Source organism: Lemur catta, chromosome 17 (assembly GCF_020740605.2).
Source record: "Lemur catta isolate mLemCat1 chromosome 17, mLemCat1.pri, whole genome shotgun sequence".
Classification (NCBI taxonomy): domain Eukaryota; kingdom Metazoa; phylum Chordata; class Mammalia; order Primates; family Lemuridae; genus Lemur; species Lemur catta.
Window position 1 is genome coordinate 24,468,023 of NC_059144.1, and position 13,918 is coordinate 24,481,940.

Here is a 13,918-nt window from a genome sequence, read left to right on the forward strand (position 1 = left end):
CACTTCTCCTACCTCCCAGCCCAGCACTCCCAAGCATGAGGGTGACCCTAAAGCACCCCCTTGCCCAAGCCCCCACCCCATCTGACTGCCAGCTCCCTGGCTCACAGCCCACTCCCTGGCAGAGAACAGCCGACCTTCTCCACGGAAGCGCTGGACTGCAGCAACATCTTCTGCAACTCCCCTCTCACTTCCGCCTCTTGCATTGATGGCTGTCTGCTCTGGGGCTTGCTTGGCCGCTTGGATCTGTCAGCGTTGGAACGTTTCTGGAAAGAAAAATGGGCCTCCCAGGTCACCATGAGGCTCTTTCCCTTCCCCATGGGGACCAGATATCAGGGGCAGATGATGAATGAGCAGCCGCCTACACCACCCTATGGAAAGCAGAGCAGGGAGTCTGGTGCATCCTGAGCTTTAAGACACTCTGATGCTGGGAAATCTCCATTTTAAGTTACCAGCAATTCCGCTCTCGGAGGCAGAGGCTTGAGTTTGCCTTTGGGAAAGACCCTTCCTTTGTCCTGGAAGAGACCACCCTGGTTAAAAGTGAGGACAGAGGGGCATATGTATGCATTGCTCTAGAAGATTTGAAAGAAGGGGTGTGACCCTGACACTTCAAAGATGGCATGAGTGTTGTACGGTAAAGGGTACACACCTTAATGGCAGAATCATGTCCTGGCAGATCATGTGAGATCCAGGTCTAGACTGCCTACGCCTGGCAACTACTGTGTGCTTGGGCAAGGCGGTGTTGCTCATTCAAGCCTCGGTTCCGGGAACGAGAATCAGACTTTGGCTGGGAAACAGTCTGACGGGCTCCTCTGGTGCCACATGAGCCTCCTGCCCTCATTGCTGGAATGTTCTCGCGGCTGCAAGTCCAAGGCCTACCCATCCCCTGCGGGCAGGGAGAGTGGCTCCTCCTGCTCTTTCTCCCTGCTCCCCCAAAACAGAGCTGTCAGTCATTCTTGGAAGGGTTAGTCCTGGGACAGACACAGGGCCCAGAGGAGGAGGAAAGTGGTTTGCCGGCATCTGGGCCTCAGACCTTCCCAGCCTGGTCTCCAAGGAGGTGAGGCCTCCATGGTTCCCCTCTGCACCTGGGCCGGGGCCAGGAGATTTGAGCTTGAAGACTGAGAATGGAACCCAGGATCTAACATCCAATTTTAGATTTTTGGGGTTGTGTTCCCTCTGGGTCCTGCCTCTAAGCTTTCAGACTTTGGGAACAGGCCACGCCCAGGCTTGAGGCAGCAGAGTGGGTTAGATGCGATGGGACTGAAAGACACTCTGGAAAAAGTGCCTTCGTATAAGAAAACAAACACACAACGAAGGAACGCAGGTGGCTGGAGAGTGAGGGTCGCCTTCTGCTGAGGCTCTGGCTCCCACCTGTTGGGGCACAGGCCCGTCTGGCTCCTTGTCTCCCTCATGTCTCATCACCGGGGGAGCTGACGTCAGGCTGCGCCTCAGGTTGGCATTGGCCACAGTCCTGTGGCTGGCGCTAGAGATCTTCCTGTGGGCCTTGCTCACCCACTTCTCCTGCTCCACACAGGGCCTGCTGGGCCCGTGGCTCTCGGGCAGGCAGCCATCCACATCTTTCACCTGTGCCGGGGGAGAGCAGCTCCTGGGGCATTGCAGTGTTGCGGAGGGAAATTCAGCCCTGTGTCAACACTGCGGGGCCCTGCCAGCACCCAGGCCTTGCTTCCCAGAAACCTAACACCCTTAAAGGCATCAGACCACAGCTTATGACCCCACCCCGGGCGAGCTGTGCATGCCCTGAGTACCCACAGGCAGGACCCTGCTCCCATGAGGAACTCAGTCTCCCCATCTGTAAAATGGACAGTGGTTTCCAAATCTTTTTGAGGTTGTTTTTAATCTCAAAGGAAGCTCTAAAGTGTAAAACGGATAAAAAGCTGAGCTATTCTGGGGAAGCCCCACCTACCTGAGCCCCTTCACCCCTGCAATAACTTCCAAACATCTCTCTCCAACACCTTTGGAAAATCACTGGATGAGGTGACCCCTAAGGTCCCTTCCAGCTTTAATCTGCTAAGATATGGCAACTCAGAGACTGTATGGGCTTCCTAAGTCCTTACTAGGAGCCTGGTGGGCCCAGAGCAGTAATGTGTAACAGCAACGGGTAAGATGTGAGCCGCCTTGAAGGAATGAGTACCCTGTAATACTAACAAGGACAGGACTAGCACCATCAGCCCTGGAATCAGACTGCCTGAGTTTGAAGCTACCCCTCGTTGGCTGTGTGACCTTAGGCAAGGTGATTAACCTGTCTGTGCCTCAGTTTTCTCATCTGTCCAATGAGGAAAATTAGGGAAACTACTACCTACCTGCCTTGTTCCCAACCCCCTCCAGAACAAGTCACCACTGTCCCTTTTACTTCCCAGGGTGCTTCCTGTCCTCCACATCCTATGGGATCTGGCCCACAGCTGAGAGAAAGGTGAGAGGAGAGTTGACCATACCCTCTTGGGCTGCGAGGGCAAGGGGCTCTCAGAGGCGTTGAAACTGAAGACGGGCTTGAAGATGTTGGTGCTCCAGAAGAGGATGTCCCCATTGTAGGAGGCGGTCCCGAGGAACTGGTCCCGGTACTTGGCCATGCTCAGGACATCCTCTGTGTGGAAGGTCTGCCAGTGGTGGCACAAGAGCACTGGACTGGTCTCGTGGAACCTGTTGTGCATATGGCCAGAGGCAGGAGAGCTGAGAGCTCTGCCTTTAATGCTCTATTGGGGGAACACTGAGGCCTTTAGGATTCTGGAAGCCGACTCAGAGAAGGATAATCTCAGGTGTCAGAGCTGCGTTGAAGCCATTGGCCTCATTTACTGAGCACTTACTATGTGCCAACTATAAAGACCCTGTCCTAGGTGCTTTACATAAACTAACCTTATGGATAATGAATCTTAATTCACCCCCAGACACCGAGATAAGGATTAAGGCTCAAAGAAGGGGGAAAGGCCCCCTAAAAGGGAAGGAACCTTGCACGTGCTGTTCCCTCTGCCTGGAATGCACATTCTATCCCAAGGACCTCACCGAGACCTCTCCTGCTCACCCTTTAGCTCACACTCCACCCGCGACATCCTTAGCCGAGCCTTTTCTGACTGCCCCCCAAGAAGAAATCAGGTTTCCACCCACTCCCAGAAACCTCTACTTGTTTTTCATAGCATGCAATATACTTTATAATTATAAATGAAATTATCTGATTAGTGTCTGCCTCCTTGATACAGACTGAACATTTGTGTTCTCCCAAAATTCATGTTAAAACCTAATCCTCAATGTGAAGGTGTTGGGGGTGGGGCCTTTGGGAGGTGATTCGATCAGGAGGGCAAAGCTCTCACACATGGGATTGGTGCCCGTATAAAAAGAGGCCCCGGAGAGATCCCTCGTCTTTTTGGCCATGGGAGGGTACAGTGAGAAGATGGCCATCTATGAACCGGGAAGCAGGCCCCCACCAGACACCGAATCTGCAGTGCTTTCATCTAGGACTTCCCAGCCTCCTGAACTGTAAGAAATAAATCTCTGTTATAAGCCACCTACTCCACGGGATTCTGTTATAGCAGCCCGAGTGCACTAAGACAGAAATTGGTACCGGAAGTAGGGTGCTGTCGTAATGAATACCTCAAAATGTGTAGGCAGCTTTAGAACTGGATAATAGGTAGAAGCTAGAGCAGTTCTGAGGTGCATGCTAGAAAAAGGCTACAATGCTATGCACAGACCACTGAGGGTGACTCCTGGGAGGGCCCAGAAAGAAAATAAGACAGCTGCGGAGAAAGCCTCAATCTTAGATCCTGAGTAGAATGTTGGTAGAAATATGGATGGTAAAGACCATTCTGGTGAAGTCTTGGGTGCAAATGAGGCACATCTTACTGGAAACTGGAGGAAAGGCCATCCTTGTTAAAAAGTGGCAAAGAACTTGGCTGAATTATGTTCATGGTCTAGTGTTTTGCGGGAGGTAGAACTTGTGAGAGAAGAAATTAGAAATCTGGCTGAGGAAATTTCTAAGCTACATATTGAAGGAGTGGCCTGGCTTCTCCTGACTGCGTATAGTAAAATACAAATCCTAGCACTTTTGGAGATAAGGTAGGAAGATTGTTTGAGGTCAGAAGTTCAAGACCAGCCTGAGCAAGAGTGAGAGCCTGTCTTTACTAAACATAGAAAACTTAGCCGGGCATCATGGCGTGTGCCTGTAGTTCCAGCTACTTGAGAGGCTGAGGCAGGAGGATCGCTTAAGCCCAAGAGTTAGAGGTTATAGTGAGCTATGATCATGCCACCGCACTCTAGCTAGGGCGACAGAGCCAGACCCTGTCTCAAAAAAAAAATTAAAAAATAAAGACCAAATTGTTAACTAAAAAGGAAGCAGAACTTAAAGATTCAGAAAATTCTCAGCCTATCCATGTAGAAAGGGATGAGAAGGCCTGTTCAGGAGGTAACACTAGAGGTGTAGCCAAGTGACTATCTGATAGGATTGGATCAACCATCTCACCAGAAGCCATGTGCTATTCTCCAAGACAATGGAAGAATGACCCTGATGGCAATTCAGAGATCATTAGGACGAGCCTTCCCATCTCAAGCCCAGAGTGCAAGGACTCTAGGGCCATAATAGTTACAAGGGAGGGGCCGCCAGTGCCTGTGGAACTGCAGCACTCCCTGCCCACAATCACTTCACCTCACAGGCTCCACTCCCTTCGCTCCTCAGCCACCCAGGGGCAGCTCCAGTGGGCTCTGGTACAGCAAGAGCTCCACCTGGATCTCACAGGACTGGGCCTCCCGGCAGAGCCACGGGCTAAGGATCTCAGCCCCAGAGAGCCAGGAGCCCATGCAGGGAACCGCAACAGGAACGGGGTCCAGACACAGAGCCACCGTGGGGGGCAGAGCCACCTGAAGCTGTGGGGGTTGGGCTCTCCAGAGCCCTGGGGTCCCAACCCTTGCCTAGCAAAGCCTCAGGGGCAGGGTTGCCACCCCAGTGAGTCTGGAAGGCAGGACCTCCACCCCAGGGCACCTGAAGGGCAGGGCAGCAAGCCAAAGAGGATATCTCTGAGGCTTAAGGTCTACTGGAATCTGCCCTGATGGATTTTCAGCTTGCTTGGGACATGTCACTCCTTTCTTCTTTCCTATTTCTCCATTTTGTCTATCCTATGCCTGTCCTACCATTGTATTTTGGAAGCACATAATACATTGGTGTCACAGGTTCACAGCTAGAGGGGAATTTGCCTCAGAATGAATCATACCTTGATTTGGATAATATAAACCATATCTGATTTAGATAGTATGAGACTTTGGACTTAGAATTTAAAGTTGATGTTGGAACAAGTTAAGACTTTGGAGGCCATTGGGATGGAATGAATGAATTTTGCATGAGAGAAGGACATGAATTTGGGGAGCCAGGACCAGAATGCTATGGACTGAATTTTGTTCCCAAAATTCATCAATTGAACTCTAATCCTCATGTGAGGGTATTTAGAGGTGGGGCCTTTGGGAGGTGATGAAGGTATTAGTGGCCTTATAAAAGACACTCCAGAGAGATCTCCCACCCTTCCACCACGTAAGGTTACAGCAAGAAGAGAGCTGTCTATGAGCCAAGAAGTGGGCTCTCACCAGACACCACATCTGCCAGCACCCTTGACCTTGGACTTCCCAGTCTCCAGAACTGTGAGAAATAAATTTCTGTTGTTTATAAGCCAGCCAGAATACCACTATAGCATTCTGTTATAGTAGCCCAAACAGACTAAGACGTTCCCTTGCTAAAATAGATGCTCCAGGAGGATGGAGACTCCATCATTCTTGTTTATACCCATCCCCAGCACCCAGCAAAAAGTCAAGAATACATTAGCCCCAGTGAATGATGGATGAATGACTGGATGAGCAGATGAAGCAATAGTCATTACCCACCACTAGTTTCCTACTTGGTGTTCCAACCACCAGGTAAGCCAGGAATGGAGGAACCCACCTGGAAAGAGAACGCTCAGCTACCCTTACCAGCTCACCATGCACGCTTCTACTCACATGAAACAGGTGATTCTCTTACTCCACCCTGTTATGTAGTACACTTTGTTCATATGGACAATCCCACTAATCTGTTGAAAGAAAACAGAATTCTAAAACTCCTCAGAGAAAATGGCTCTGGGCCCTAAATGTCTTCCTAAGGATACCAAGCAAGAAGTCAAATGTCTCAAAGATGATGAGCATTCCCTAGAGTCAATGCCACGCTGTATTTTTCAGAGTGTTCCCACATCCCATTATCTCATTTCATGGCCTTAGGGGAGGCAGATAGGGTAGGTATCCATGTCCATTTTATAGAGGGGATACCTGGGAACTAGGCAACTGACCTGGCTAGGGTCCAGTAACCACTGAGTGTTAGGATCTGGAGCAATACTCAACCCCCTCACTTCTTGGTGAAGTACTCTTTCTGAGTTGGTTAAAGGACTGTGTCACGGGGCTAAGGTAGTGGGCTCAAGTCCCAAAGTGGGAGTGCTGGCTTTGCACTATGCCACGCCCATGCACTGTCCCTAGAATCCTGCCAGGCATTTCCCAAATAGGGGTGAGCACGCATGGCTTGGAATCACCTGACCTGACTGTTGGGAATGCAGTCCAAAGCTCCAATATGTGGGATGAGAAGTGCTGACAAATTTAAAAAGCAAGAGTAGCTAACACCTGTGGAAACCTTAATAAGGCTGGGTACTGTTACCTGTCTTCATTTCATGCAAAGGACACAAAGGCTCAGGGAGGTTTGGAGCAGGCAGCCTGACTACGCTACACAGCCTTTCAGGGAGGCATAGAAAACAGTGCATCCCAGGGGCATGGGAGCTGGGCTCTGCATCTCGAGAGGCCCTCCTAGGCTCCAGCTGCCAAGCCAGACTGACCTCTAGCTGGTCTGGGTTGGGAAAGGCCAAAAGGCATTCACCGATGTTGTAGTTCCACATCTTCATCGTGCCATCACCTAAACCTGTGAGCAGGCACCGCTCAGATTCATCCAGGGCCATGGCGGTCAGCTCCACGTTCCGGGCACTGGACACAGAGAACTCCATCGCCTTCCTGCCCGTCACGACCTCCCACACACTCACTGAGCCTTGCAGGCTGCCAGTCACCACCTGTGGGGAACAGGAAGCCGGGGGCTGCTGGAGGGGCCAGGGCCTCCCCTCCCAGGAGCAGCTCCAGCCTGCCACGGCCCCTCCCCTCCACACAGGGAGAAATCCGATGTTCAGGGCCCTGCGGCAGCACAAGCCACTCTTGAAAACAGGCCTTCCCCTGCCCTGCATCGTGGGGCAGTGCAAGCGGCACTCCTCTTTTAGAAGGAACCAATTTGATGAAGTCCCACGAACTCAGAAATCCATCCGAAGAAATAGTTGTTCATTCAGAAAAGACATTCACTAAAGCACCATTAATTATGACCAAACAAAACAAAACAAAAAGCCAGGAAATAAACTAACTGCCCCCTAAGCAAGGAAATGTGAAGAGCAAAGGACGGTAATCCCACTCAGTGAAACATTTTGCTGCCATTCCAAATGTTATAACACAACAGAAGCAGGTAAGTCTATTTCAGACCAACCCTCTTAGTGAGAACAGAAAAGCTGGGAAAATTTTAAAAACAACAGTAGCAAAAAAAAAACCCAAAAACCCAAATAAACAAACGACAACAAAAAAAACCTGTTGAAAGGCACTGAAGAGCCCTAAGGCAGTCAGAGACGATGGTGCCAGCAGCCAGGATGGGAGGGCAGCCCGGAGATGGGCTCCAGCCTTGTCTGCAGCAGGTGCGGCCTGCCCTGCCCAGAGCCCAGGCCAGACAAGAGGTACAAACAGGAGGGAGAAGAGGCCCTGCCAGCCCTTTCTGTTCCCACACCCCAGAAACAATTCCATGTGCCTAGCTGCCCTGCCCAACCCAGAGATCTCTACTCAAGGCCAGGGTGCTGTTGCTGCCTGGCCTCCCTCCCTTCCCTCAGTGAACAAAGCCAAGCTATGGCTTCCCTGCGCAGTGGTGCTCAAGAATAGCACCCGTGCTGGGAACCTCAGAGCGCACCCCATAACTAGTGTCCCGTCTCACACTCCACATAAAGAAGGCTCCTGTCCAGAACCGACCTAAGGCGCTAAGCCAGGAGCAAGGAGGCTCAGACGATCGATGACCAGTTGGTGGAGCTTGGATCTGATTTCACGCTGACCTGCCTGTAGGGCTGCTTTTTGTCTATACCCCGCTGCCCCCAGCACCACCACCAAAGCCATGAGTTCCCGACATGCCACAGGAGCTGACTGCAGACACCCAGGCACGTGGGAGGTCCGGGTCCTGCGTCACACTACCCGGTGCTCCTGCCTGCCGCGGAGGCAGGCCCTGGGCCACTCACCTGCTTAAAGGTCTTGCTGTAGAGGACAGCGCACAGGGACGAGCCATGAGTTGAGATCTTCCCTGCTTTCATAGGCCCCTGGGACTCCAAGTACCCTTTTAGGATCCCAATCTGAAGGTGAAGAAAGGGACAGACAGCTGGGGGGTCAGGAGACTCTGCCCTCACTGACAAGGTTCCAGGGAGGAACTTCCAACAAATCAAGACATCAAAACATCCTGACTGTGCAGAGGTCTAAGCCCAGTGAGGCTCCTGAGGCTGGTCCCCTGCCCCCACTCCCTGGGATTGGCCTCCCAAACCCTCCTGTTCCTAGAACTCCAAAGTCCAAGTCCAAGGCCCCTCTTGTCTTATACCTTCTGAGAAGCCAAAGCCTCAGTCAGGTATTCCCTCCAGGAAGCCTTCCCCGACTACCCCTTGCCTTGGGCTTGGCTAAGGATTCATCTGTGCTCTGTGAAGCACTTAGCACCAACCTCTACCATAACACATAGCACTTTCTACCTAAATTATATGTTTTTCTTCTACCTTGTAGGTTCCTTGAGAGATGAGACAGTGTCTTATTAAGATATTCTCAGCTCCCAACAAAGAGCAGGGGGTCAATAACATTTGATAACCTGAAATGAACTTCAAAAGTCTATTTAATTCAATAAATGCTGATAGCCTGTCTGCTACTCAGCAAAGAGATGAAGGAACCCACACGCCTCCTTCTCAAGAAACATGCCATCTGGGGGAAAGCCAGCCAAGTGCACAAGGATGACATGTATGACCCCTGCCAGGGTGGCCTGGCCAATAGGCGGCACGAGGCCTCAGTGGAGTTCAACCACAAGCAGCATCCTCTTCTCCTTTCTAGGCAGAACCTCTCTGTCCACTGGCACTCTTCAGCCTCGAGGCCCCCTGGCCCCCATCCTGTTACAGGCCCATCACCTCCACCCCGACAGGCAGCAGCTCATGCTCGCTCCCCGTCTCCCCTGTTTTCCAGGGTCAGGGCAGACCTCTCGTGGGCACCAGCTAAGTCCTAATTCACAGACGGCCTTCCTGCCAGTTTCCTCCAGGGTCTCCCCTCCAGAGAGGCTGCTCAGACATGGCCCCTCCTTCCTGGAGTTCATGACTTGGCAGGAAAGACAGTCATGTAACAGGACAGGACAGAGGTATGAGGGCCATGACCAAAGGAAGGCATGGGGCCAAGGCAGCATGGAAGAAGGCTCTACCCCAGCCTGGGGGTCGGGGTGGGCTTCTGGAGGGAGAGTCCAGAGGATATACAGGCGGGGAAAGGCACAGAGAGCGGAAGCAGCAGAGAGGATGACAGGCCAGGGACCTAGAAACAGTCTTTTGGGAAATCCCAAGACACGTGGAGCCTCACGGGCCAGGCCACAGTCTAGCAGCTTCAGCAATCTCAGGAGGGATGGGACGTGACCACCCCTCAGGTTCCCTGGGGACGTCAGACCCTGGGCCTCCACCTGCAGCCATGCCCCCGCGCCCTCCTATGGCGGTGCTCACTGAATAGGTGCTGCAGATGAGGGTGTCGTCCCTGTGGAAGTACGCGCTGGTGATGGGGCACTTTCCCAGGGCAAACAGCTTCCCGCAGAAAGACTGGAGGCATATGTGGTCGTGCATGTCCCACACGCGGATGTTCTGGGGGGTGGGAGATAGGCAAGAGGCCGAGGGTGGGTGCTCGGGGATGCAGCTGGCACCTGAGGCCTCGTGGGTGCCCCCTGCAAGCAAGGCCAGGGCAGGGCACATCCTGAGCACTGCCGCCATCACACCCTCCCACAGAGAGGCTATTCTTATGCTCATATGACCCGGGTGTATGGTGGGGGGTAGGATGAGGGACAGCTCTGCCCCGCCAGCCTTCCCTCAAGCCTCAGCCCCCTGGAGTCGCCGACTTCACGGCTGAGCATGGAGACCAAGGCAGCACGTGCAGCCAGGCCCTCCTGTGCTCCCACTCCAGCCTCGCTCAAGTAAAGTCAGCTTAGGACACAGTCCGAGAGTGTCCACCAACATAGTTGCCAAAATGGCCTGTCTGTCCCCAGAGTAGCCTCCATTCACCCCAGGTTAAGGAGCTTTCCCCAGAGGGCCCTCACTTCTTAGAGGCAGTCTCTGCCATGGCTGACTGTGACAATTTCAGCATCCTGTCCCTGTCCCCACCCCTCCAACCTCAGATCCTGTGTCGGAGGTGATGATGCCGGCTCCCACAGCTGGGAAAATTGCAGACAGTATGTGTGAGGAGTACTGGGGAGGATGGCCTGGGTGACCCTGAGGGCCCTGACAATTCTCTATCTACTGGGTCCCAGAAAACACAACTTGTCCCCTGAGAAAGGGCACCCGTAGCTGGTGGCCCGGGACCCTGGACAGCCCAGCAGACGGGTGGCATCCTGAACTGTTAGCTGCAGAGCAGTGATGGGCGTCTGAGCAAGGCCGAGGCAGCCCTGACAGCCAGGCAGCGGGGAGGCCACAGGTGCAGCTGACGTGCAGATGGGGCAGGGGTGGCTCCCGCATACTGTACAACCACTGCACGCCAGACACTGCGCTGTTTCACTGCCAGGTCTCCTCTACACCACCCAACAGTCCATTCAGGGTGAGGAGACTGAGCCTCAGGAAAGGGAAGGGACTTGCCCAGGGCACAGAGTGAGCAACCAGGCTGGGCTGTGTGGGAACCCAGCTCTGGAGGACTGCTCAGGACCCAGGGCCGCCTTCTCCTTCATTCCGCCTGGGACCCCTCCCTCTAGGCCTTTGGCCAGGAACACGGACAGGGGGGTGACACTGTTCCTCCCAGCGTTGGTCCCCTGGGCTGGCTGAACCAGCTCACCATCCCCAGGGCCAGGGTCTCGCCTAGAATGACAGAACTCATGGGGGATGGGGGCTCTGTGGGGTAGCACCTTGTCCTTGGAGATGCTGATGAGGATGCTGCTGTCCTTGCTGTTCACAATGACATGTGTCACTGAGGTCTGATGTCCCTTCATCAGCCACACAGGTTTTTTTGAGACAAAGGGGTTCCAGAGGTGGATGATGGGGTTGTAACCACCGGTCACTGAGGTCAGAAAATGGGTATCAGCCACCCAGGCCCCCACTGGGACCCTTCCTCCAGGGCCAGGCCTCAGTCCCAGCTGGGCTTGCCAGGTGGGGGTGTCACTGGGCTCCATTGCTCTGCCCTCTCCTCCACCCCCATCCCCTGCGGAGCCTGCATCATCACGCCGGTGCCCACAAGCAGGGCTGAGAGCAGCAAGAGAAGAGGCCAGACAGAGGCCTGTGCCACAGGGCCTTCTCCTCAGCCCTAGTGGTGCCCCCACCCACAGTAGCCCTCACCCCAGCTCTGTCACGCCAGCAGCTCTGGGCGACATGGAGATTACTTACGCACCCAGGAAGTTCTTGTCTGGGCAGTAATCAAAGCAAAGAATCCCTTTTCTTAGATTCAGCGCTAACAACCTACAGTGGCAGAGAGATAAGGGCTGCAGGGCTTGGTGCAGCAGCCTCAGGGAGCCTCTGAGACTGAGCAGGTGGGGGGCAGGAGCTGGGGCCGAGGCCACCAGCAAAGTGGCAGCTCATGGGAGAGGCGCCCACTCTCAGGTGGAAACAGCCCCGAAGCAGGGGCAACTCCTGACATTATAAAGCAGCTGGCCTCATTCCAAGGGCAACGTAACTGGACTTTCACATCAACTATCCCAAGACAGGTGTCCTCCCACCTATGACACACATCAAGAAAAAGGGGGGCTCCAAGGGCAGGGGAAGGGAAGAGAGCGTCTGGGTGCCACCCCCTTGCTCTGCACTGGCCCCTGCACTGGAGGCTGTCTCCTGGGTCACTTGGACCCCTCACACAACCCTGAAGAGTGGCATCGGCCCCATGCCAGGGATGAAGACACCAGAAGGAGAAGTGAAGGAGCTCGCCCAAGGCCACACAGCTGGCAAATGATCAGTTTATGGGGTTCAGGACATGCTACCCCAAAATATGGCACCTTGGCATTTGAGACAACAGCAGAAGCAAGATGCCACTCTCGCCTCCCCCTTGCCCTTCCCCCCTGAAGCAGGTCATAAAACCTTCATCCCATAGCTTCCCACCCTATACCTGGAGGAACGAAATGTCCTTGTCTCTGAAGACACAGGGACACAGAGAAGAATCTGAACAAACAGGGCTTGCTAAGTCCCCTGCCCCAGTTTCTTAACATTGGATCATAGCCCTACGTCCAACCATACTCTTGCAGAACTGTCCACACGTCATCAAACTTAGCATCAAAATACACAGGTTTCCCTGTTTCTTTGGGTCCTCTGTTCTGAAGGCTTTCATGTCACATAAAACTTATATTAAATACATGTGTGTGCTTTTCTCTTGTTAATCTATCTTCTGTTATCAGGGCCTCAGCCATAATCCTTGCAATGGGTGAAGAAAAAATATTACTTCTCCCCTACAGAAGTCAGGATCGAGACTGAAGGGCCAGGGTGACCCAGGCAGGAGTACCAGGAAGGCCAGGGCCCAGCAGCCCTCACAGACCCAAGAACCCGGGGCACCCTTTGCCCACTCTTTCCTCTCATCCACATGTCCTGCCCTGCCAGCGCCTTCTAACTTGCCCTTCCAAGGCCCCTGCTGTGGGGCACCCAGCCCTCGTCCACCACCCTCAGAAGCCTAAGCCAGCAGCCTGGGCGGTGTCCTGGGCGGCATGGGGGCCCTGCCCATTATCCAGCCAGGCCCCGAGTCCACACCCAGGGCCTCTGCTGAGCCCAGGCCCCCTTCCTTTCTGCATCAGCCTCCCAGCTAGTTTCCCAACCTCCAGTTTTGTTCCCCCTCGAATCTTCCCTTCACTCTACAACCACAGGGATTCCCCTAAAAATCGAAGCTTCAAGAAGAACATATAGATGTATATACATTTCATTTATTGTCAAACCAGATACACCTACTTCTGCAAGCATATGTGTGGAAAAATATTCTGGAAGAACAGTCATAAACATGTTAGTGGAAATTATTTCAGGTTGATTCACTTATTTGCTCGACAAAGATGCTCTGGCACCTACTCCCTGCCAGGGTTGCCAGCGGCGTAGCTCTGGAGCCCTGTCCTATGGCACTTTCCTTCCAGAGGGAAACGGCATGAGTGGGAAAGTGGGCAGAGAGACAGGGAGATGGACGTTGACAAAGCATGGCAAGGGCTGCCAGGGAAATAAACAGGTGGCTTCAACAGAAGAAAACTGAAGGAGAATCACTCTTTCGAGCCTCTCCAAGGAGGGTGCAGGGAAGCTGAGACCTGAAGGACAAGAAGGAACCGGCTATGGGAAGAGCCGGGGCAGAGGCTTGGGGGGCAACTTCAGACTGAGGAAGCAGCATGTGCAAGGCCAGCGTGGCTGGGGCTGGGTGGGCCAGGAGGGGCCGTTCCATGCAGTGCCCCAGCTGGATCAGATCTGTAGATGGCTGCCGTGCGGGGAAGGCAGCCAGAGGGGACATGGGGAGGCTGCTAAGATCTGCAAGCAGTTCAAGTGGGAGACGAGGCGGCTTCAACCAGGTGGTGGTGACAGAAGGTAAAGAAGAGGGGCAGTAGGGGAAAATGACGTGGGTCAGCCCACTCACTCCACACCGGCTCCTCTATCAGGTCCACTCCTGGCTCCAGCCACCTGGCTGGCTGCAGGGA

The 13,918-nt window shown here is 53.6% G+C and overlaps 1 protein-coding gene across 1 annotated transcript in view; it reads right to left on the reverse strand.

Moving 5' to 3' along the window:
- EFCAB8 (EF-hand calcium binding domain 8) overlaps window positions 1–13,918 on the reverse strand; it is a 50,694-nt gene that overhangs the window by 15,303 nt on the left and 21,473 nt on the right. Inside the window, exons 13-21 of the mRNA XM_045528427.1 lie at window positions 11,665–11,732; window positions 11,186–11,337; window positions 9,807–9,941; window positions 8,316–8,426; window positions 6,843–7,070; window positions 5,986–6,056; window positions 2,451–2,655; window positions 1,369–1,581; window positions 135–263 (exon numbers count right to left, since the gene is read on the reverse strand). Coding sequence (XP_045384383.1) covers window positions 135–263; window positions 1,369–1,581; window positions 2,451–2,655; window positions 5,986–6,056; window positions 6,843–7,070; window positions 8,316–8,426; window positions 9,807–9,941; window positions 11,186–11,337; window positions 11,665–11,732 — 1,312 coding nt within the window. The remainder of the gene's footprint in view (window positions 1–134; window positions 264–1,368; window positions 1,582–2,450; window positions 2,656–5,985; window positions 6,057–6,842; window positions 7,071–8,315; window positions 8,427–9,806; window positions 9,942–11,185; window positions 11,338–11,664; window positions 11,733–13,918) is intronic.